This window comes from Oncorhynchus keta, unplaced genomic scaffold (assembly GCF_023373465.1).
Source record: "Oncorhynchus keta strain PuntledgeMale-10-30-2019 unplaced genomic scaffold, Oket_V2 Un_contig_1746_pilon_pilon, whole genome shotgun sequence".
In the NCBI taxonomy this organism is placed as follows: Eukaryota; Metazoa; Chordata; class Actinopteri; order Salmoniformes; family Salmonidae; genus Oncorhynchus; species Oncorhynchus keta.
This window is the reverse complement of record NW_026280445.1, coordinates 12,631-38,826: the sequence shown is the minus strand read 5'-3', so window position 1 is coordinate 38,826 and position 26,196 is coordinate 12,631. Positions and strand designations below refer to the sequence as shown.

The following is a 26,196-nucleotide window of genomic DNA, read 5'->3' as shown; positions in this document are numbered from 1 at the left end:
CTCCCTGGTTTGAGACACTAAATCAACCTAAATAGCCCTGCTAATAGAATATTAATAAACTCCCTGGTTTGAGACACTAAATCAACCTAAATAGCCCTGCTAATAGAATATTAATAAACTCCCTGGTTTGAGACACTAAATCAACCTAAATAGCCCTGCTAATAGAATATTAATAAACTCCCTGGTTTGAGACACTAAATCAACCTAAATAGCCCTGCTAATAGAATGTTAATAAACTCCCTGGTTTGACACTAAATCAACCTAAATAGCCCTGCTAATAAACTCCCTGGTTTGAGACACTAAATCAACCTAAATAGCCCTGCTAATAGAATATTAATAAACTCCCTGGTTTGAGACACTAAATCAACCTAAATAGCCCTGCTAATAGAATACTAATTAACTCCCTGGTTTGAGACACTAAATCAACCTAAATAGCCCTGCTAATAGAATATTAATAAACTCCCTGGTTTGAGACACTAAATCAACCTAAATAGCCCTGCTAATAGAATATTAATAAACTCCCTGGTTTGAGACACTAAATCAACCTAAATAGCCCTGCTAATAGAATATTAATTAACTCCCTGGTTTGAGACACTAAATCACCCTAAATAGCCCTGCTAATATAATATTAATTAACTCCCTGGTTTGATACACTAAATCAACCTAAATAGCCCTGCTAATAGAATATTAATAAACTCCCTGGTTTGAGACACTAAATCAACCTAAATAGCCCTGCTAATAGAATGTTAATAAACTCCCTGGTTTGACACTAAATCAACCTAAATAGCCCTTCTAATAAACTCCCTGGTTTGAGACACTAAATCAACCTAAATAGCCCTGCTAATAGAATATTAATAAACTCCCTGGTTTGAGACACTAAATCAACCTAAATAGCCCTGCTAATAGAATATTAATAAACTCCCTGGTTTGAGACACTAAATCAACCTAAATAGCCCTGCTAATAGAATATTAATAAACTCCCTGGTTTGAGACACTAAATCAACCTAAATAGCCCTGCTAATAGAATATTAATAAACTCCCTGGTTTGAGACACTAAATCAACCTAAATAGCCCTGCTAATAGAATGTTAATAAACTCCCTGGTTTGACACTAAATCAACCTAAATAGCCCTGCTAATAAACTCCCTGGTTTGAGACACTAAATCAACCTAAATAGCCCTGCTAATAGAATATTAATAAACTCCCTGGTTTGAGACACTAAATCAACCTAAATAGCCCTGCTAATAGAATACTAATTAACTCCCTGGTTTGAGACACTAAATCAACCTAAATAGCCCTGCTAATAGAATATTAATAAACTCCCTGGTTTGAGACACTAAATCAACCTAAATAGCCCTGCTAATAGAATATTAATAAACTCCCTGGTTTGAGACACTAAATCAACCTAAATAGCCCTGCTAATAGAATATTAATTAACTCCCTGGTTTGAGACACTAAATCACCCTAAATAGCCCTGCTAATAGAATATTAATTAACTCCCTGGTTTGATACACTAAATCAACCTAAATAGCCCTGCTAATAGAATATTAATAAACTCCCTGGTTTGAGACACTAAATCAACCTAAATAGCCCTGCTAATAGAATGTTAATAAACTCCCTGGTTTGACACTAAATCAACCTAAATAGCCCTTCTAATAAACTCCCTGGTTTGAGACACTAAATCAACCTAAATAGCCCTGCTAATATAATATTAATAAACTCCCTGGTTTGAGACACTAAATCAACCTAAATAGCCCTGCTAATAAACTCCCTGGTTTGAGACACTAAATCAACCTAAATAGCCCTGCTAATATAATATTAATAAACTCCCTGGTTTGAGACACTAAATCAACCTAAATAGCCCTGCTAATAAACTCCCTGGTTTGAGACACTAAATCAACCTAAATAGCCCTGCTAATAGAATATTAATAAACTCCCTGGTTTGAGACACTAAATCAACCCAAATAGCCCTGCTAATAGAATATTAATTAACTCCCTGGTTTGAGACACTAAATCAACCTAAATAGCCCTGCTAATAAACTCCCTGGTTTGAGACACTAAATCACCCTAAATAGCCTTGCTAATAGAATATGAATTAACTCCCCGGTTTGAGACACTAAATCAACCTAAATAGCCCTGCTAATATAATATTAATAAACTCCCTGGTTTGAGACACTAAATCAACCTAAATAGCCCTGCTAATAAACTCCCTGGTTTGAGACACTAAATCAACCTAAATAGCCCTGCTAATAGAATATTAATAAACTCCCTGGTTTGAGACACTAAATCACCCTAAATAGCCCTGCTAATAAACTCCCTGGTTTGAGACACTAAATCACCCTAAACAGCCCTGCTAATAAACTCCCTGGTTTGAGACACTAAATCACCCTAAACAGCCCTGCTAATAAACTCCCTGGTTTGAGACACTAAATCACCCTAAACAGCCCTGCTAATAAACTCCCTGGTTTGAGACACTAAATCACCCTAAACAGCCCTGCTAATAAACTCCCTGGTTTGAGACACTAAATCACCCTAAACAGCCCTGCTAATAAACTCCCTGGTTTGAGACACTAAATCACCCTAAACAGCCCTGCTAATAAACTCCCTGGTTTGAGACACTAAATCACCCTAAACAGCCCTGCTAATAAACTCCCTGGTTTGAGACACTAAATCACCCTAAACAGCCCTGCTATTAGCTCCCTGGTTTGAGACACTAAATCACCCTAAACAGCCCTGCTAATAAACTCCCTGGTTTGAGACACTAAATCACCCTAAACAGCCCTGCTAATAAACTCCCTGGTTTGAGACACTAAATCACCCTAAACAGCCCTGCTAATAAACTCCCTGGTTTGAGACACTAAATCACCCTAAACAGCCCTGCTAATAAACTCCCTGGTTTGAGACACTAAATCACCCTAAACAGCCCTGCTATTAGCTCCCTGGTTTGAGACACTAAATCACCCTAAACAGCCCTGCTATTAGCTCCCTGGTTTGAGACACTAAATCACCCTAAACAGCCCTGCTATTAGCTCCCTGGTTTGAGACACTAAATCACCCTAAACAGCCCTGCTATTAGCTCCCTGGTTTGAGACACTAAATCACCCTAAACAGCCCTGCTAATAAACTCCCTGGTTTGAGACACTAAATCACCCTAAACAGCCCTGCTATTAGCTCCCTGGTTTGAGACACTAAATCACCCTAAACAGCCCTGCTAATAAACTCCCTGGTTTGAGACACTAAATCACCCTAAACAGCCCTGCTATTAGCTCCCTGGTTTGAGACACTAAATCACCCTAAACAGCCCTGCTAATAAACTCCCTGGTTTGAGACACTAAATCACCCTAAACAGCCCTGCTATTAGCTCCCTGGTTTGAGACACTAAATCACCCTAAACAGCCCTGCTATTAGCTCCCTGGTTTGAGACACTAAATCACCCTAAACAGCCCTGCTAATAAACTCCCTGGTTTGAGACACTAAATCACCCTAAACAGCCCTGCTATTAGCTCCCTGGTTTGAGACACTAAATCACCCTAAACAGCCCTGCTAATAAACTCCCTGGTTTGAGACACTAAATCACCCTAAACAGCCCTGCTATTAGCTCCCTGGTTTGAGACACTAAATCACCCTAAACAGCCCTGCTAATAAACTCCCTGGTTTGAGACACTAAATCACCTAAACAGCCCTGCTATTAGCTCCCTGGTTTGAGACACTAAATCACCCTAAACAGCCCTGCTAAACTCCCTGGTTTGAGACACTAAATCACCCTAAACAGCCCTGCTAATAAACTCCCTGGTTTGAGACACTAAATCACCCTAAACAGCCCTGCTATTAAACTCCCTGGTTTGAGACACTAAATCACCCTAAACAGCCCTGCTAATAAACTCCCTGGTTTGAGACACTAAATCACCCTAAACAGCCCTGCTAATAAACTCCTGGTTTGAGACACTAAATCACCCTAAACAGCCCTGCTATTAAACTCCCTGGTTTGAGACACTAAATCACCCTAAACAGCCCTGCTAATAAACTCCCTGGTTTGAGACACTAAATCACCCTAAACAGCCCTGCTAATAAACTCCCTGGTTTGAGACACTAAATCACCCTAAACAGCCCTGCTAATAAACTCCCTGGTTTGAGACACTAAATCAACCTAAATAGCCCTGCTAATATAATATTAATAAACTCCCTGGTTTGAGACACTAAATCAACCTAAATAGCCCTGCTAATAAACTCCCTGGTTTGAGACACTAAATCAACCTAAATAGCCCTGCTAATAGAATATTAATAAACTCCCTGGTTTGAGACACTAAATCAACCTAAATAGCCCTGCTAATAAACTCCCTGGTTTGAGACACTAAATCACCCTAAACAGCCCTGCTAATAAACTCCCTGGTTTGAGACACTAAATCACCCTAAACAGCCCTGCTAATAGAATATTAATAAACTCCCTGGTTTGAGACACTAAATCAACCTAAATAGCCCTGCTAATAAACTCCCTGGTTTGAGACACTAAATCACCCTAAACAGCCCTGCTAATAAACTCCCTGGTTTGAGACACTAAATCACCCTAAACAGCCCTGCTAATAAACTCCCTGGTTTGAGACACTAAATCAACCTAAATAGCCCTGCTAATAAATTAATAAACTCCCTGGTTTGAGACACTAAATCAACCTAAACAGCCCTGCTAATAAACTCCCTGGTTTGAGACACTAAATCAACCTAAATAGCCCTGCTAATAAACTCCCTGGTTTGAGACACTAAATCACCCTAAATAGCCCTGCTAATAAACTCCCTGGTTTGAGACACTAAATCACCCTAAACAGCCCTGCTAATAAACTCCCTGGTTTGAGACACTAAATCACCCTAAACAGCCCTGCTAATAAACTCCCTGGTTTGAGACACTAAATCACCCTAAACAGCCCTGCTAATAAACTCCCTGGTTTGAGACACTAAATCACCCTAAACAGCCCTGCTAATAAACTCCCTGGTTTGAGACACTAAATCACCCTAAACAGCCCTGCTAATAAACTCCCTGGTTTGAGACACTAAATCACCCTAAACAGCCCTGCTAATAAACTCCCTGGTTTGAGACACTAAATCACCCTAAACAGCCCTGCTAATAAACTCCCTGGTTTGAGACACTAAATCACCCTAAACAGCCCTGCTAATAAACTCCCTGGTTTGAGACACTAAATCACCCTAAACAGCCCTGCTAATAAACTCCCTGGTTTGAGACACTAAATCACCCTAAACAGCCCTGCTAATAAACTCCCTGGTTTGAGACACTAAATCACCCTAAACAGCCCTGCTAATAAACTCCCTGGTTTGAGACACTAAATCACCCTAAACAGCCCTGCTAATAAACTCCCTGGTTTGAGACACTAAATCACCCTAAACAGCCCTGCTAATAAACTCCCTGGTTTGAGACACTAAATCACCCTAAACAGCCCTGCTAATAAACTCCCTGGTTTGAGACACTAAATCACCCTAAACAGCCCTGCTATTAGCTCCCTGGTTTGAGACACTAAATCACCCTAAACAGCCCTGCTAATAAACTCCCTGGTTTGAGACACTAAATCACCCTAAACAGCCCTGCTAATAAACTCCCTGGTTTGAGACACTAAATCACCCTAAACAGCCCTGCTAATAAACTCCCTGGTTTGAGACACTAAATCACCCTAAACAGCCCTGCTAATAAACTCCCTGGTTTGAGACACTAAATCACCCTAAACAGCCCTGCTAAGCTCCCTGGTTTGAGAACTCCCCTGGTTGGTTTGAGACACTAAATCACCCTAAACAGCCCTGCTAATAAACTCCCTGGTTTGAGACACTAAATCACCCTAAACAGCCCTGCTAATAAACTCCCTGGTTTGAGACACTAAATCACCCTAAACAGCCCTGCTAATAAACTCCCTGGTTTGAGACACTAAATCACCCTAAACAGCCCTGCTAATAAACTCCCTGGTTTGAGACACTAAATCACCCTAAACAGCCCTGCTAATAAACTCCCTGGTTTGAGACACTAAATCACCCTAAACAGCCCTGCTAATAAACTCCCTGGTTTGAGACACTAAATCACCCTAAACAGCCCTGCTAATAAACTCCCTGGTTTGAGACACTAAATCACCCTAAACAGCCCTGCTAATAAACTCCCTGGTTTGAGACACTAAATCACCCTAAACAGCCCTGCTAATAAACTCCCTGGTTTGAGACACTAAATCACCCTAAACAGCCCTGCTAATAAACTCCCTGGTTTGAGACACTAAATCACCCTAAACAGCCCTGCTAATAAACTCCCTGGTTTGAGACACTAAATCACCCTAAACAGCCCTGCTAATAAACTCCCTGGTTTGAGACACTAAATCACCCTAAACAGCCCTGCTAATAAACTCCCTGGTTTGAGACACTAAATCACCCTAAACAGCCCTGCTAATAAACTCCCTGGTTTGAGACACTAAATCACCCTAAACAGCCCTGCTAATAAACTCCCTGGTTTGAGACACTAAATCACCCTAAACAGCCCTGCTAATAAACTCCCTGGTTTGAGACACTAAATCACCCTAAACAGCCCTGCTAATAAACTCCCTGGTTTGAGACACTAAATCACCCTAAACAGCCCTGCTAATAAACTCCCTGGTTTGAGACACTAAATCACCCTAAACAGCCCTGCTAATAAACTCCCTGGTTTGAGACACTAAATCACCCTAAACAGCCCTGCTAATAAACTCCCTGGTTTGAGACACTAAATCACCCTAAACAGCCCTGCTAATAAACTCCCTGGTTTGAGACACTAAATCACCCTAAACAGCCCTGCTAATAAACTCCCTGGTTTGAGACACTAAATCACCCTAAACAGCCCTGCTAATAAACTCCCTGGTTTGAGACACTAAATCACCCTAAACAGCCCTGCTAATAAACTCCCTGGTTTGAGACACTAAATCACCCTAAACAGCCCTGCTAATAAACTCCCTGGTTTGAGACACTAAATCACCCTAAACAGCCCTGCTAATAAACTCCCTGGTTTGAGACACTAAATCACCCTAAACAGCCCTGCTAATAAACTCCCTGGTTTGAGACACTAAATCACCCTAAACAGCCCTGCTAATAAACTCCCTGGTTTGAGACACTAAATCACCCTAAACAGCCCTGCTAATAAACTCCCTGGTTTGAGACACTAAATCACCCTAAACAGCCCTGCTAATAAACTCCCTGGTTTGAGACACTAAATCACCCTAAACAGCCCTGCTAATAAACTCCCTGGTTTGAGACACTAAATCACCCTAAACAGCCCTGCTAATAAACTCCCTGGTTTGAGACACTAAATCACCCTAAACAGCCCTGCTAATAAACTCCCTGGTTTGAGACACTAAATCACCCTAAACAGCCCTGCTAATAAACTCCCTGGTTTGAGACACTAAATCACCCTAAACAGCCCTGCTAATAAACTCCCTGGTTTGAGACACTAAATCACCCTAAACAGCCCTGCTAATAAACTCCCTGGTTTGAGACACTAAATCACCCTAAACAGCCCTGCTAATAAACTCCCTGGTTTGAGACACTAAATCACCCTAAACAGCCCTGCTAATAAACTCCCTGGTTTGAGACACTAAATCACCCTAAACAGCCCTGCTAATAAACTCCCTGGTTTGAGACACTAAATCACCCTAAACAGCCCTGCTAATAAACTCCCTGGTTTGAGACACTAAATCACCCTAAACAGCCCTGCTAATAAACTCCCTGGTTTGAGACACTAAATCACCCTAAACAGCCCTGCTAATAAACTCCCTGGTTTGAGACACTAAATCACCCTAAACAGCCCTGCTAATAAACTCCCTGGTTTGAGACACTAAATCACCCTAAACAGCCCTGCTAATAAACTCCCTGGTTTGAGACACTAAATCACCCTAAACAGCCCTGCTAATAAACTCCCTGGTTTGAGACACTAAATCACCCTAAACAGCCCTGCTAATAAACTCCCTGGTTTGAGACACTAAATCACCCTAAACAGCCCTGCTAATAAACTCCCCTGGTTTGAGACACTAAATCACCCTAAACAGCCCTGCTAATAAACTCCCTGGTTTGAGACACTAAATCACCCTAAACAGCCCTGCTAATAAACTCCCTGGTTTGAGACACTAAATCACCCTAAACAGCCCTGCTTTCCCTGGTTTGAGACACTAAATCACCCTAAACAGCCCTGCTAATAAACTCCCTGGTTTGAGACACTAAATCACCCTAAACAGCCCTGCTAATAAACTCCCTGGTTTGAGACACTAAATCACCCTAAACAGCCCTGCTAATAAACTCCCTGGTTTGAGACACTAAATCACCCTAAACAGCCCTGCTAATAAACTCCCTGGTTTGAGACACTAAATCACCCTAAACAGCCCTGCTAATAAACTCCCTGGTTTGAGACACTAAATCACCCTAAACAGCCCTGCTAATAAACTCCCTGGTTTGAGACACTAAATCACCCTAAACAGCCCTGCTAATAAACTCCCTGGTTTGAGACACTAAATCACCCTAAACAGCCCTGCTAATAAACTCCCTGGTTTGAGACACTAAATCACCCTAAACAGCCCTGCTAATAAACTCCCTGGTTTGAGACACTAAATCACCCTAAACAGCCCTGCTAATAAACTCCCTGGTTTGAGACACTAAATCACCCTAAACAGCCCTGCTAATAAACTCCCTGGTTTGAGACACTAAATCACCCTAAACAGCCCTGCTAATAAACTCCCTGGTTTGAGACACTAAATCACCCTAAACAGCCCTGCTAATAAACTCCCTGGTTTGAGACACTAAATCACCCTAAACAGCCCTGCTAATAAACTCCCTGGTTTGAGACACTAAATCACCCTAAACAGCCCTGCTAATAAACTCCCTGGTTTGAGACACTAAATCACCCTAAACAGCCCTGCTAATAAACTCCCTGGTTTGAGACACTAAATCACCCTAAACAGCCCTGCTAATAAACTCCCTGGTTTGAGACACTAAATCACCCTAAACAGCCCTGCTAATAAACTCCCTGGTTTGAGACACTAAATCACCCTAAACAGCCCTGCTAATAAACTCCCTGGTTTGAGACACTAAATCACCCTAAACAGCCCTGCTAATAAACTCCCTGGTTTGAGACACTAAATCACCCTAAACAGCCCTGCTAATAAACTCCCTGGTTTGAGACACTAAATCACCCTAAACAGCCCTGCTAATAAACTCCCTGGTTTGAGACACTAAATCACCCTAAACAGCCCTGCTAATAAACTCCCTGGTTTGAGACACTAAATCACCCTAAACAGCCCTGCTAATAAACTCCCTGGTTTGAGACACTAAATCACCCTAAACAGCCCTGCTAATAAACTCCCTGGTTTGAGACACTAAATCACCCTAAACAGCCCTGCTAATAAACTCCCTGGTTTGAGACACTAAATCACCCTAAACAGCCCTGCTAATAAACTCCCTGGTTTGAGACACTAAATCACCCTAAACAGCCCTGCTAATAAACTCCCTGGTTTGAGACACTAAATCACCCTAAACAGCCCTGCTAATAAACTCCCTGGTTTGAGACACTAAATCACCCTAAACAGCCCTGCTAATAAACTCCCTGGTTTGAGACACTAAATCACCCTAAACAGCCCTGCTAATAAACTCCCTGGTTTGAGACACTAAATCACCCTAAACAGCCCTGCTAATAAACTCCCTGGTTTGAGACACTAAATCACCCTAAACAGCCCTGCTAATAAACTCCCTGGTTTGAGACACTAAATCACCCTAAACAGCCCTGCTAATAAACTCCCTGGTTTGAGACACTAAATCACCCTAAACAGCCCTGCTAATAAACTCCCTGGTTTGAGACACTAAATCACCCTAAACAGCCCTGCTAATAAACTCCCTGGTTTGAGACACTAAATCACCCTAAACAGCCCTGCTAATAAACTCCCTGGTTTGAGACACTAAATCACCCTAAACAGCCCTGCTAATAAACTCCCTGGTTTGAGACACTAAATCACCCTAAACAGCCCTGCTAATAAACTCCCTGGTTTGAGACACTAAATCACCCTAAACAGCCCTGCTAATAAACTCCCTGGTTTGAGACACTAAATCACCCTAAACAGCCCTGCTAATAAACTCCCTGGTTTGAGACACTAAATCACCCTAAACAGCCCTGCTAATAAACTCCCTGGTTTGAGACACTAAATCACCCTAAACAGCCCTGCTAATAAACTCCCTGGTTTGAGACACTAAATCACCCTAAACAGCCCTGCTAATAAACTCCCTGGTTTGAGACACTAAATCACCCTAAACAGCCCTGCTAATAAACTCCCTGGTTTGAGACACTAAATCACCCTAAACAGCCCTGCTAATAAACTCCCTGGTTTGAGACACTAAATCACCCTAAACAGCCCTGCTAATAAACTCCCTGGTTTGAGACACTAAATCACCCTAAACAGCCCTGCTAATAAACTCCCTGGTTTGAGACACTAAATCACCCTAAACAGCCCTGCTAATAAACTCCCTGGTTTGAGACACTAAATCACCCTAAACAGCCCTGCTAATAAACTCCCTGGTTTGAGACACTAAATCACCCTAAACAGCCCTGCTAATAAACTCCCTGGTTTGAGACACTAAATCACCCTAAACAGCCCTGCTAATAAACTCCCTGGTTTGAGACACTAAATCACCCTAAACAGCCCTGCTAATAAACTCCCTGGTTTGAGACACTAAATCACCCTAAACAGCCCTGCTAATAAACTCCCTGGTTTGAGACACTAAATCACCCTAAACAGCCCTGCTAATAAACTCCCTGGTTTGAGACACTAAATCACCCTAAACAGCCCTGCTAATAAACTCCCTGGTTTGAGACACTAAATCACCCTAAACAGCCCTGCTAATAAACTCCCTGGTTTGAGACACTAAATCACCCTAAACAGCCCTGCTAATAAACTCCCTGGTTTGAGACACTAAATCACCCTAAACAGCCCTGCTAATAAACTCCCTGGTTTGAGACACTAAATCACCCTAAACAGCCCTGCTAATAAACTCCCTGGTTTGAGACACTAAATCACCCTAAACAGCCCTGCTAATAAACTCCCTGGTTTGAGACACTAAATCACCCTAAACAGCCCTGCTAATAAACTCCCTGGTTTGAGACACTAAATCACCCTAAACAGCCCTGCTAATAAACTCCCTGGTTTGAGACACTAAATCACCCTAAACAGCCCTGCTAATAAACTCCCTGGTTTGAGACACTAAATCACCCTAAACAGCCCTGCTAATAAACTCCCTGGTTTGAGACACTAAATCACCCTAAACAGCCCTGCTAATAAACTCCCTGGTTTGAGACACTAAATCACCCTAAACAGCCCTGCTATTAGCTCCCTGGTTTGAGACACTAAATCACCCTAAACAGCCCTGCTAATAAACTCCCTGGTTTGAGACACTAAATCACCCTAAACAGCCCTGCTAATAAACTCCCTGGTTTGAGACACTAAATCACCCTAAACAGCCCTGCTAATAAACTCCCTGGTTTGAGACACTAAATCACCCTAAACAGCCCTGCTAATAAACTCCCTGGTTTGAGACACTAAATCACCCTAAACAGCCCTGCTAATAAACTCCCTGGTTTGAGACACTAAATCACCCTAAACAGCCCTGCTAATAAACTCCCTGGTTTGAGACACTAAATCACCCTAAACAGCCCTGCTAATAAACTCCCTGGTTTGAGACACTAAATCACCCTAAACAGCCCTGCTAATAAACTCCCTGGTTTGAGACACTAAATCACCCTAAACAGCCCTGCTAATAAACTCCCTGGTTTGAGACACTAAATCACCCTAAACAGCCCTGCTAATACCCTAAACTCCCTGGTTTGAGACACTAAATCACCCTAAACAGCCCTGCTAATAAACTCCCTGGTTTGAGACACTAAATCACCCTAAACAGCCCTGCTAATAAACTCCCTGGTTTGAGACACTAAATCACCCTAAACAGCCCTGCTAATAAACTCCCTGGTTTGAGACACTAAATCACCCTAAACAGCCCTGCTAATAAACTCCCTGGTTTGAGACACTAAATCACCCTAAACAGCCCTGCTAATAAACTCCCTGGTTTGAGACACTAAATCACCCTAAACAGCCCTGCTATTAGCTCCCTGGTTTGAGACACTAAATCACCCTAAACAGCCCTGCTATTAGCTCCCTGGTTTGAGACACTAAATCACCCTAAACAGCCCTGCTAATAAACTCCCTGGTTTGAGACACTAAATCACCCTAAACAGCCCTGCTAATAAACTCCCTGGTTTGAGACACTAAATCACCCTAAACAGCCCTGCTAATAAACTCCCTGGTTTGAGACACTAAATCACCCTAAACAGCCCTGCTAATAAACTCCCTGGTTTGAGACACTAAATCACCCTAAACAGCCCTGCTAATAAACTCCCTGGTTTGAGACACTAAATCACCCTAAACAGCCCTGCTAATAAACTCCCTGGTTTGAGACACTAAATCACCCTAAACAGCCCTGCTAATAAACTCCCTGGTTTGAGACACTAAATCACCCTAAACAGCCCTGCTAATAAACTCCCTGGTTTGAGACACTAAATCACCCTAAACAGCCCTGCTAATAAACTCCCTGGTTTGAGACACTAAATCACCCTAAACAGCCCTGCTAATAAACTCCCTGGTTTGAGACACTAAATCACCCTAAACAGCCCTGCTAATAAACTCCCTGGTTTGAGACACTAAATCACCCTAAACAGCCCTGCTAATAAACTCCCTGGTTTGAGACACTAAATCACCCTAAACAGCCCTGCTAATAAACTCCCTGGTTTGAGACACTAAATCACCCTAAACAGCCCTGCTAATAAACTCCCTGGTTTGAGACACTAAATCACCCTAAACAGCCCTGCTAATAAACTCCCTGGTTTGAGACACTAAATCACCCTAAACAGCCCTGCTAATAAACTCCCTGGTTTGAGACACTAAATCACCCTAAACAGCCCTGCTAATAAACTCCCTGGTTTGAGACACTAAATCACCCTAAACAGCCCTGCTAATAAACTCCCTGGTTTGAGACACTAAATCACCCTAAACAGCCCTGCTAATAAACTCCCTGGTTTGAGACACTAAATCACCCTAAACAGCCCTGCTAATAAACTCCCTGGTTTGAGACACTAAATCACCCTAAACAGCCCTGCTAATAAACTCCCTGGTTTGAGACACTAAATCACCCTAAACAGCCCTGCTAATAAACTCCCTGGTTTGAGACACTAAATCACCCTAAACAGCCCTGCTAATAAACTCCCTGGTTTGAGACACTAAATCACCCTAAACAGCCCTGCTAATAAACTCCCTGGTTTGAGACACTAAATCACCCTAAACAGCCCTGCTAATAAACTCCCTGGTTTGAGACACTAAATCAACCTAAACAGCCCTGCTAATAAACTCCCTGGTTTGAGACACTAAATCACCCTAAACAGCCCTGCTAATAAACTCCCTGGTTTGAGACACTAAATCACCCTAAACAGCCCTGCTATTAGCTCCCTGGTTTGAGACACTAAATCACCCTAAAAAACCCTGCTATAAACTCCCTGGTTTGAGACACTAAATCACCCTAAACAGCCCTGCTAATAAACTCCCTGGTTTGAGACACTAAATCACCCTAAACAGCCCTGCTAATAAACTCCCTGGTTTGAGACACTAAATCACCCTAAACAGCCCTGCTAATAAACTCCCTGGTTTGAGACACTAAATCACCCTAAACAGCCCTGCTAATAAACTCCCTGGTTTGAGACACTAAATCACCCTAAACAGCCCTGCTAATAAACTCCCTGGTTTGAGACACTAAATCACCCTAAACAGCCCTGCTAATAAACTCCCTGGTTTGAGACACTAAATCACCCTAAACAGCCCTGCTAATAAACTCCCTGGTTTGAGACACTAAATCACCCTAAACAGCCCTGCTATTAGCTCCCTGGTTTGAGACACTAAATCACCCTAAACAGCCCTGCTAATAAACTCCCTGGTTTGAGACACTAAATCACCCTAAACAGCCCTGCTAATAAACTCCCTGGTTTGAGACACTAAATCACCCTAAACAGCCCTGCTAATAAACTCCCTGGTTTGAGACACTAAATCACCCTAAACAGCCCTGCTAATAAACTCCCTGGTTTGAGACACTAAATCACCCTAAACAGCCCTGCTATTAGCTCCCTGGTTTGAGACACTAAATCACCCTAAACAGCCCTGCTAATAAACTCCCTGGTTTGAGACACTAAATCACCCTAAACAGCCCTGCTAATAAACTCCCTGGTTTGAGACACTAAATCACCCTAAACAGCCCTGCTATTAGCTCCCTGGTTTGAGACACTAAATCACCCTAAACAGCCCTGCTAATAAACTCCCTGGTTTGAGACACTAAATCACCCTAAACAGCCCTGCTAATAAACTCCCTGGTTTGAGACACTAAATCACCCTAAACAGCCCTGCTAATAAACTCCCTGGTTTGAGACACTAAATCACCCTAAACAGCCCTGCTAATAAACTCCCTGGTTTGAGACACTAAATCACCCTAAACAGCCCTGCTAATAAACTCCCTGGTTTGAGACACTAAATCACCCTAAACAGCCCTGCTATTAGCTCCCTGGTTTGAGACACTAAATCACCCTAAACAGCCCTGCTAATAAACTCCCTGGTTTGAGACACTAAATCACCCTAAACAGCCCTGCTATTAGCTCCCTGGTTTGAGACACTAAATCACCCTAAACAGCCCTGCTATTAGCTCCCTGGTTTGAGACACTAAATCACCCTAAACAGCCCTGCTATTAGCTCCCTGGTTTGAGACACTAAATCACCCTAAACAGCCCTGCTATTAACTCCCTGGTTTGAAACTCCCTGGTTTGAGACACTAAATCACCCTAAACAGCCCTGCTATTAGCTCCCTGGTTTGAGACACTAAATCACCCTAAACAGCCCTGCTATTAGCTCCCTGGTTTGAGACACTAAATCACCCTAAACAGCCCTGCTATTAGCTCCCTGGTTTGAGACACTAAATCACCCTAAACAGCCCTGCTATTAGCTCCCTGGTTTGAGACACTAAATCACCCTAAACAGCCCTGCTATTAGCTCCCTGGTTTGAGACACTAAATCACCCTAAACAGCCCTGCTATTAGCTCCCTGGTTTGAGACACTAAATCACCCTAAACAGCCCTGCTATTAGCTCCCTGGTTTGAGACACTAAATCACCCTAAACAGCCCTGCTAATAAACTCCCTGGTTTGAGACACTAAATCACCCTAAACAGCCCTGCTATTAGCTCTATATGGGAAAACTTCCATCTTCAGATATGTCCTTGTTTTCAGAGTGGATCCTGTCCGTGTCTCCCTGTCTGTCCCCAGGTGTGTGAGGGTAGTAGAGAGGCTGATTCTGCTGACTGAGGCGCCATGGTGGAGCCAGGGGACAGGAAGGTTGCTGGCCAGAGGCTGGGGATCCCAGAGAGTTTCGGGGTGTCTACCCTGGAACCAGGTCAGCGACCCCCAACCACGCCCCCAGGACGACAGGTCTCTATCCGGGTACAGCTGCTGGACGACGTCACCGAGGTCTTTGACATATCAGTGAGTACAGGAACTATTTAGCTCTATGGGAGGAATGACATGCTGGAGCAACCACAATGCTTTAGATGAGGTCTATAGTTCCCAGGCTCTGATACCAATGAGGTCTATAGTTCCCAGGCTCTGATACCAATGAGGTCTATAGTTCCCAGGCTCTGATACCAATGAGGTCTATATATCCCAGGAGTACAGGAACTAATTAGCTCTATAGTTCCCATGCTGGAGCAACCACATGCTTTAGATGAGGACTATAGTTCCCAGGCTCTGATACCAATGAGGTCTATAGTTCCCAGGCTCTGATACCAATGAGGTCTATAGTTCCCAGGCTCTGATACCAATGAGGTCTTCGACATATCAGTGAGTCAGGAACTATTTAGCTCTATGGGAGTTGACATGCTGGAGCAACCACAATGCTTTAGATGAGGTCTATAGTTCCCAGGCTCTGATACCAATGAGGTCTATAGTTCCCAGGCTCTGATACCAATGAGGTCTATAGTTCCCAGGCTCTGATACCAATGAGGTCTATAGTTCCCAGGCTCTGATACCAATGAGGTCTATAGTTCCCAGGCTCTGATACCAATGAGGTCTATAGTTCCCAGGCTCTGATACCAATGAGGTCTTCATAGTTCCCAGGCTGAGTACCAATGAGGTCTATAGTTCCCAGGCTCTGAATGACATGCTGGAGCATAGTTCACAATGTTCCCAGGCTTTACCAATGAGGTCTATAGTTCCCAGGCTCTGATACCAATGAGGTCTATAGTTCCCAAGCTCTGATACCAATGAGGTCTATAGTTCCCAGGCTCTGATACCAATGAGGTCTTCGACATATCAGTGAGTACAGGAACTATTTAGCTCTATGGGAGGAATGACATGCTGGAGCAACCACAATGCTTTAGATGAGGTCTATAGTTCCCAGGCTCTGATACCAATGAGGTCTATAGTTCCCAGGCTCTGATACCAATGAGGTCTATAGTTCCCAGGCTCTGATACCAATGAGATCTATAGTTCCCAGGCTCTGATACCAATGAGGTCTATAGTTCCCAGGCTCTGATACCAATGAGGTCTATAGTTCCCAGGCTCTGATACCAATGAGGTCTATAGTTCCCAGGCTCTGATACCAATGAGGTCTATAGTTCCCGGGCTCTGATACCAATGAGGTCTATAGTTCCCAGGCTCTGATACCAATGAGGTCTATAGTTCCCAGGCTCTGATACCAATGAGGTCTATAGTTCCCAGGCTCTGATACCAATGAGGTCTATAGTTCCCAGGCTCTGATACCAATAGGTCTATAGTTCCCAGGCTCTGATACCAATGAGGTCTATAGGTTCTGGCTCTGATGAGGTTATAGTTCCCAGGCTCTGATACCAATGAGGTCTACCAATGAGGTCTATAGTTCCCAGGCTCTGATACCAATGAGGTCTATAGTTCCCAGGCTCTGATACCAATGAGGTCTATAGTTCCCAGGCTCTGATACCAATGAGGTCTATAGTTCCCAGGCTCTGATACCAATGAGGTCTATAGTTCCCAGGCTCTGATACCAATGAGGTCTATAGTTCCCAGGCTCTGATACCAATGAGGTCTATAGTTCCCAGGCTCTGATACCAATGAGGTCTATAGTTCCCAGGCTCTGATACCAATGAGGTCTATAGTTCCCAGGCTCTGATACCAATGAGGTCTATAGTTCCCAGGCTTCCAATGAGGCTCTGATACTAAATGAGGTCTATAGTTCCCAGGCTTTGATACCAATGAGGTCTATAGTTCCCAGGCTTTGATACCAATGAGGTCTATAGTTCCCAGGCTCTGATACCAATGAGGTCTATAGTTCCCAGGCTCTGATACCAATGAGGTCTATAGTTCCCAGGCTCTGATACCAATGAGGTCTATAGTTCCCAGGCTCTGATACCAATGAGGTCCATAGTTCCCAGGCTCTGATACCAATGAGGTCTATAGTTCCCAGGCTCTGATACCAATGAGGTCTATAGTTCCCAGGCTCTGATACCAATGAGGTCTATAGTTCCCAGGCTCTGATACCAATGAGGTCTATAGTTCCCAGGCTCTGATACCAATGAGGTCTATAGTTCCCGGGCTCTGATACCAATGCTTTAGAATCTATAGTTCCCAGGCTCTGATACCAATGAGGTCCATAGTTCCCAGGCTCTGATACCAATGAGGTCCATAGTTCCCAGGCTCTGATAGTTCCCTCTGAATGAGGTCTATAGTTCCCAGGCTCTGATACCAATGAGGTCTATAGTTCCCAGGCTCTGATACCAATGAGGTCTATAGTTCCCAGGCTCTGATACCAATGAGGTCTATAGTTCCCAGGTTCTGATACCAATGAGGTCTATAGTTCCCAGGCTCTGATACCAATGCTTTGGATGATGTTCATAGTTCCCAGGCTCTGATACCAATGAGGTCTATAGTTCCCAGGCTCTGATACCAATGAGGTCTATAGTTCCCAGGCTCTGATACCAATGAGGTCTATAGTTCCCAGGCTCTGATACCAATGAGGTCTATAGTTCCCAGGCTCTGATACCAATGAGGTCTATAGTTCCCAGGCTCTGATACCAATGAGGTCTATAGTTCCCAGGCTCTGATACCAATGAGGTCTATAGTTCCCAGGCTCTGATACCAATGAGGTCTATAGTTCCCAGGCTCTGATACCAATGAGGTCTATAGTTCCCAGGCTCTGATACCAATGAGGTCTATAGTTCCCAGGCTCTGATACCAATGAGGTCTATAGTTCCCAGGCTCTGATACCAATGAGGTCTATAGTTCCCAGGCTCTGATACCAATGAGGTCTATAGTTCCCAGGCTCTGATACCAATGAGGTCTATAGTTCCCAGGCTCTGATACCAATGAGGTCTATAGTTCCCAGGCTCTGATACCAATGAGGTCTATAGTCTGATACCCTATAGTTCCCAGGCTCTGATACCAATGAGGTCTATAGTTCCCAGGCTCTGATACCAATGAGGTATATAGTTCCCAGGCTCTGATACCATAGTTCCCAGGCTTTGATACCAATGGTCTATAGTTCCAGGCTCTGATACCAATGTTCCCAGGTCTATAGTTCCCAGGCTCTGATACCAATGAGGTCTATAGTTCCCAGGCTTTGATACCAATGAGGTCTATAGTTCCCAGGCTCTGATACCAATGAGGTCTATAGTTCCCAGGCTCTGATACCAATGAGGTCTATAGTTCCCAGGCTCTGATACCAATGAGGTCCATAGTTCCCAGGCTCTGATACCAATGAGGTCTATAGTTCCCAGGCTCTGATACCAATGAGGTCTATAGTTCCCAGGCTCTGATACCAATGAGGTCTATAGTTCCCAGGCTCTGATACCAATGATAGTGCCCAGGCTCTGATACCAATGCTTTAGATGAGGTTCATAGTTCCCAGGCTCTGATACCAATGAGGTCTATAGTTCCCAAGCTCTGATACCAATGAGGTCTATAGTTCCCAGGCTCTGATACCAATGAGGTCTTCGACATATCAGTGAGTACAGGAACTATTTAGCTCTATGGGAGGAATGACATGCTGGAGCAACCACAATGCTTTAGATGAGGTCTATAGTTCCCAGGCTCTGATACCGATGAGGTCTATAGTTCCCAGGCTCTGATACCAATGAGGTCTATAGTTCCCAGGCTCTGATACCAATGCTTTAGATTAGGTCTATAGTTCCCAGGCTCTGATACCAATGAGGTCTATAGTTCCCAGGCTCTGATACCAATGAGGTCTATAGTTCCCAGGCTCTGATACCAATGAGGTCTATAGTTCCCAGGCTCTGATACCAATGAGGTCTATAGTTCCCAGGCTCTGATACCAATGAGGTCTATAGTTCCCAGGCTCTGATACCAATGAGGTCTATAGTTCCCAGGCTCTGATACCAATGAGGTCTATAGTTCCCAGGCTCTGATACCAATGAGGTCTATAGTTCCCAGGCTCTGATACCAATGCTTTGGATGATGTTCATAGTTCCCAGGCTCTGATACCAATGAGGTCTATAGTTCCCAGGCTCTGATACCAATGAGGTCTATAGTTCCCAGGCTCTGATACCAATGAGGTCTATAGTTCCCAGGCTCTGATACCAATGAGGTCTATAGTTCCCAGGCTCTGATACCAATGAGGTCTATAGTTCCCAGGCTCTGATACCAATGAGGTCTATAGTTCCCAGGCTCTGATACCAATGAGGGCTCTATAGTTCCCAGGCTCTGATACCAATGAGGTCTATAGTTCCCAGGCTCTGATACCAATGAGGTCTATAGTTCCCAGGCTCTGATACCAATGAGGTCTATAGTTCCCAGGCTCTGATACCAATGAGGTCTATAGTTCCCAGGCTCTGATACCAATGAGGTCTATAGTTCCCAGGCTCTGATACCAATGAGGTCTATAGTTCCCAGGCTCTGATACCAATGAGGTCTATAGTTCCCAGGCTCTGATACCAATGAGGTATATAGTTCCCAGGCTTTGATACCAACAGAGGTCTATAGTTCCCAGGCTGATACCAATGAGGTCTATAGTTCCCAGGCTCTGATACCAATGAGGTCTATAGTTCCCAGGCTCTGATACAATGAGGTCTATAGTTCCCAGGCTCTGATACCAATGAGAGGTCTATAGTTCCCAGGCTCTGATACCAATGAGGTCTATAGTTCCCAGGCTCTGATACCAATGAGGTCTATAGTTCCCAGGCTCTGATACCAATGAGGTCTATAGTTCCCAGGCTCTGATACCAATGAGGTCTATAGTTCCCAGGCTCTGATACCAATGAGGTCTATAGTTCCCAGGCTCTGATACCAATGAGGTCTATAGTTCCCAGGCTCTGATACCAATGAGGTCTATAGTTCCCAGGCTCTGATACCAATGAGGTCTATAGTTCCCAGGCTCTGATACCAATGAGGTCTATAGTTCCCAGGCTCTGATACCAATGAGGTCTATAGTTCCAGGCTCTGATACCAATGAGGTCTATAGTTCCCAGGCTCTGATACCAATGAGGTCTATAGTTCCCAGGCTCTGATACCAATGAGGTCTATAGTTCCCAGGCTCTGATACCAATGAGGTCTATAGTTCCCAGGCTCTGATACCAATGAGGTCTATAGTTCCCAGGCTCTGATACCAATGAGGTCCATAGTTCCCAGGCTCTGAGCACCAATGAGGTCTATAGTTCCCAGGCTCTGATACCAATGAGGTCTATAGTTCCCAGGCTCTGATACCAATGAGGTCTATAGTTCCCAGGCTCTGATACCAATGAGGTCTATAGTTCCCAGGCTCTGATACCAATGAGGTCTATAGTTCCCAGGCTCTGATACCAATGAGGTCTATAGTTCCCAGGCTCTGATACCAATGCTTTAGATGAGGTTCATAGTTCCCAGGCTCTGATACCAATGAGGTCTATAGTTCCCAGGCTCTGATACCAATGAGGTCTATAGTTCCCAGGCTCTGATACCAATGAGGTCTATAGTTCCCAGGCTCTGATACCAATGAGGTCTATAGTTCCCAGGCTCTGATACCAATGAGGTCTATAGTTCCCAGGCTCTGATACCAATGAGGTCTATAGTTCCCAGGCTCTGATACCAATGAGGTCTATAGTTCCCAGGCTCTGATACCAATGCTTTGGATGAGGTTCATAGTTCCCAGGCTCTGATACCAATGAGGTCTATAGTTCCCAGGCTCTGATACCAATGAGGTCTATAGTTCCCAGGCTCTGATACCAATGAGGTCTATAGTTCCCAGGCTCTGATACCAATGAGGTCTATAGTTCCCAGGCTCTGATACCAATGAGGTCTATAGTTCCCAGGCTCTGATACCAATGAGGTCTATAGTTCCCAGGCTCTGATACCAATGAGGTCTATAGTTCCCAGGCTCTGATACCAATGAGGTCTATAGTTCCCAGGCTCTGATACCAATGAGGTCTATAGTTCCCAGGCTCTGATACCAATGAGGTCTATAGTTCCCAGGCTCTGATACCAATGAGGTCTATAGTTCCCAGGCTCTGATACCAATGAGGTCTATAGTTCCCAGGCTCTGATACCAATGAGGTCTATAGTTCCCAGGCTCTGATACCAATGAGGTCTATAGTTCCCAGGCTCTGATACCAATGAGGTCTATAGTTCCCAGGCTTTGATACCAATGAGGTCTATAGTTCCCAGGCTTTGATACCAATGAGGTCTATAGTTCCCAGGCTCTGATACCAATGAGGTCTATAGTTCCCAGGCTCTGATACCAATGAGGTCTATAGTTCCCAGGCTCTGATACCAATGAGGTCTATAGTTCCCAGGCTCTGATACCAATGAGGTCTATAGTTCCCAGGCTCTGATACCAATGAGGTCTATAGTTCCCAGGCTCTGATACCAATGAGGTCTATAGTTCCCAGGCTCTGATACCAATGAGGTCTATAGTTCCCAGGCTCTGATACCAATGCTTTGGATGATGTTCATAGTTCCCAGGCTCTGATACCAATGAGGTCTATAGTTCCCAGGCTCTGATACCAATGAGGTCTATAGTTCCCAGGCTCTGATACCAATGAGGTCTTCGATATTCCCAGTGAGTACAGGAACTATTTAGCTCTATGGGAGGAATGACATGTTGGAGCAACCTGATGCTTTAGATGAGGTCTATAGTTCCCAGGCTCTGATACCAATGAGGTCTATAGTTCCCAGGCTCTGATACCAATGAGGTCTATAGTTCCCAGGCTCTGATACCAATGCTTTAGATTAGGTCTATAGTTCCCAGGCTCTGATACCAATGAGGTCTATAGTTCCCAGGCTCTGCTACCAATGAGGTCTATAGTTCCCAGGCTCTGATACCAATGAGGTCTATAGTTCCCAGGCTCTGATACCAATGAGGTCTATAGTTCCCAGGCTCTGATACCAATGTCTATAGTTCCCAGGCTCTGATACCAATGAGGTCTATAGTTCCCAGGCTCTGATACCAATGAGGTCTATAGTTCCCAGGCTCTGATACCAATGAGGTCTATAGTTCCCAGGCTCTGATACCAATGAGGTCTATAGTTCCCAGGCTCTGATACCAATGAGGTCTATAGTTCCCAGGCTCTGATACCAATGAGGAGGTCTATAGTTCCCAGGCTCTGATACCAATGAGGTCTATAGTTCCCAGGCTCTGATACCAATGAGGTCTATAGTTCCCAGGCTCTGATACCAATGAGGTCTATAGTTCCCAGGCTCTGATACCAATGAGGTCTATAGTTCCCAGGCTCTGATACCAATGAGGTCTATAGTTCCCAGGCTCTGATACCAATGAGGTCTATAGTTCCCAGGCTCTGATACCAATGAGGTCTATAGTTCCCAGGCTCTGATACCAATGAGGTCTATAGTTCCCAGGCTCTGATACCAATGAGGTCTATAGTTCCCAGGCTCTGATACCAATGAGGTCTATAGTTCCCAGGCTCTGATACCAATGAGGTCTATAGTTCCCAGGCTCTGATACCAATGAGGTCTATAGTTCCCAGGCTCTGATACCAATGAGGTCTATAGTTCCCAGGCTCTGATACCAATGAGGTCTATAGTTCCCAGGCTCTGATACCAATGAGGTCTATAGTTCCCAGGCTCTGATACCAATGAGGTCTATAGTTCCCAGGCTCTGATACCAATGAGGTCTATAGTTCCCAGGCTCTGATACCAATGAGGTCTATAGTTCCCAGGCTCTGATACCAATGAGGTCTATAGTTCCCAGGCTTTGATACCAATGAGGTCTATAGTTCCCAGGCTCTGATACCAATGAGGTCTATAGTTCCCAGGCTCTGATACCAATGAGGTCTATAGTTCCCAGGCTCTGATACCAATGAGGTCTATAGTTCCCAGGCTCTGATACCAATGAGGTCTATAGTTCCCAGGCTCTGATACCAATGAGGTCTATAGTTCCCAGGCTCTGATACCAATGAGGTCTATAGTTCCCAGGCTCTGATACCAATGAGGTCTATAGTTCCCAGGCTCTGATACCAATGAGGTCTATAGTTCCCAGGCTCTGATACCAATGAGGTCTATAGTTCCCAGGCTCTGATACCAATGAGGTCTATAGTTCCCAGGCTCTGATACCAATGAGGTCTATAGTGCCCAGGCTCTGATACCAATGCTTTAGATGAGGTTCATAGTTCCCAGGCTCTGATACCAATGAGGTCTATAGTTCCCAGGCTCTGATACCAATGAGGTCTATAGTTCCCAGGCTCTGATACCAATGAGGTCTTCGATATATCCCAGGCTCTGAGTACAGGAACTATTTACAGGAGGTCTCTATGGGAGGAATGACATGCTGGAGTTCCACAATGCTTTAGATGAGGTCTATAGTTCCCAGGCTCTGATACCGATGAGGTCTATAGTTCCCAGGCTCTGATACCAATGAGGTCTATAGTTCCCAGGCTCTGATACCAATGCTTTAGATTAGGTCTATAGTTCCCAGGCTCTGATACCAATGAGGTCTATAGTTCCCAGGCTCTGATACCAATGAGGTCTATAGTTCCCAGGCTCTGATACCAATGAGGTCTATAGTTCCCAGGCTCTGATACCAATGAGGTCTATAGTTCCCAGGCTCTGATACCAATGAGGTCTATAGTTCCCAGGCTCTGATACCAATGAGGTCTATAGTTCCCAGGCTCTGATACCAATGAGGTCTATAGTTCCCAGGCTCTGATACCAATGAGGTCTATAGTTCCCAGGCTCTGATACCAATGAGGTCTGATACCAATGAGGTCTATAGTTCCCAGGCTCTGATACCAATGAGGTCTATAGTTCCCAGGCTCTGATACCAATGAGGTCTATAGTTCCCAGGCTCTGATACCAATGAGGTCTATAGTTCCCAGGCTCTGATACCAATGAGGTCTATAGTTCCCAGGCTCTGATACCAATGAGGTCTATAGTTCCCAGGCTCTGATACCAATGAGGTCTATAGTTCCCAGGCTCTGATACCAATGAGGTCTATAGTTCCCAGGCTCTGATACCAATGAGGTCTATAGTTCCCAGGCTCTGATACCAATGAGGTCTATAGTTCCCAGGCTCTGATACCAATGAGGTCTATAGTTCCCAGGCTCTGATACCAATGAGGTTACTATCTAGTTCCCAGGCTCTGATACCAATGAGGTCTATAGTTCCCAGGCTCTGATACCAATGAGGTCTATAGTTCCCAGGCTCTGATACCAATGAGGTCTATAGTTCCCAGGCTCTGATACCAATGAGGTCTATAGTTCCCAGGCTCTGATACCAATGAGGTCTATAGTTCCCAGGCTCTGATACCAATGAGGTCTATAGTTCCCAGGCTCTGATACCAATGAGGTCTATAGTTCCCAGGCTCTGATACCAATGAGGTCTATAGTTCCCAGGCTCTGATACCAATGAGGTCTATAGTTCCCAGGCTCTGATACCAATGAGGTCTATAGTTCCCAGGCTCTGATACCAATGAGGTCTATAGTTCCCAGGCTCTGATACCAATGAGGTCCATAGTTCCCAGGCTCTGATACCAATGAGGTCCATAGTTCCCAGGCTCTGATACCAATGAGGTCTATAGTTCCCAGGCTCTGATACCAATGAGGTCTATAGTTCCCAGGCTCTGATACCAATGAGGTCTATAGTTCCCAGGCTCTGATACCAATGAGGTCTATAGTTCCCAGGCTCTGATACCAATGAGGTCTATAGTTCTGCTCTGTAACCTGGTGTGTGTTCTGTAACCTGGTGTGTGTTCTGCTCTGTAACCTGGTGTGTGTCTCTGCTCTGTAAACCTGGTGTGTGTTCTGCTCTGTAACCTGGTGTGTGTGTCTGCTCTGTAACCTGGTGTGTGTTCTGCTCTGTAACCTGGTGTGTGTTCTGTAACCTCTGTAACCTGTAACCTGGTGTGTGTTCTGCTCTGTAACCTGGTGTGTGTTCTGCTCTGTAACCTGGTGTGTGTTCTGCTCTGTAACCTGGTGTGTGTTCTGCTCTGTAACCTGGTGTGTGTTCTGCTCTGTAACCTGGTGTGTGTTCTGCTCTGTAACCTGGTGTGTGTTCTGCTCTGTAACCTGGTGTGTGTTCTGCTCTGTAACCTGGTGTGTGTTCTGCTCTGTAACCTGGTGTGTGTTCTGTAACCTGGTGTGTGTTCTGCTCTGTAACCTGGTGTGTGTCCTGCTCTCTCCACAGCAACGAGCCCCAGCCAAGGCTCTGTTTGACCTGGTGTGTGTCCATCTGAACCTGGCTGAAAGAGACTACTTCGGTCTCCAGTACCAGAACCCCAGGAGGATGATGGTGAGACAGAAGTTCTTTATACACTATGATGTGTCCCAAATGGCTCCCTGTAGTCTATAGAGCTCACTACCTCGCTCAATACTGGCCCCTGGACAGTGGTACTGTTGACTCAACAGAACAGAGCCATCCAGTCTCAGGGTCAGACAGGACCAGAGCCATCCAGTCTCAGGGTCAGACAGGACCAGAGCCATCCAGTCTCAGGGTCAGACAGGAACAGAGCCATCCAGTCTCGGCTGTATTAGAGACAGGCTCAGGGTCAGACAGGAACAGAGCCATCCAGTCTCTGACCTGGTGGCTGGTATTGTAGACAGGCTCAGGGTCAGACAGGAACAGAGCCATCCAGTCTCAGCTGTATGGTAGAGACAGGCTCTGG

The 26,196-nt window shown here is 44.5% G+C and overlaps 1 protein-coding gene across 1 annotated transcript in view; it reads left to right on the top strand.

Moving 5' to 3' along the window:
• LOC127919760 (FERM, ARHGEF and pleckstrin domain-containing protein 1-like) overlaps nucleotides 1-25,823 on the top strand; it is a gene marked incomplete at its 3' end in the record, with an annotated part of 62,878 nt that extends 37,055 nt beyond the window's left edge. Inside the window, exons 2-3 of the mRNA XM_052503572.1 lie at nucleotides 15,390-15,605; nucleotides 25,719-25,823. Of these exons, the coding sequence (XP_052359532.1) occupies nucleotides 15,435-15,605; nucleotides 25,719-25,823 (276 nt within the window). The remainder of the gene's footprint in view (nucleotides 1-15,389; nucleotides 15,606-25,718) is intronic.
• Nucleotides 25,824-26,196: the final 373 nt, after the last annotated feature.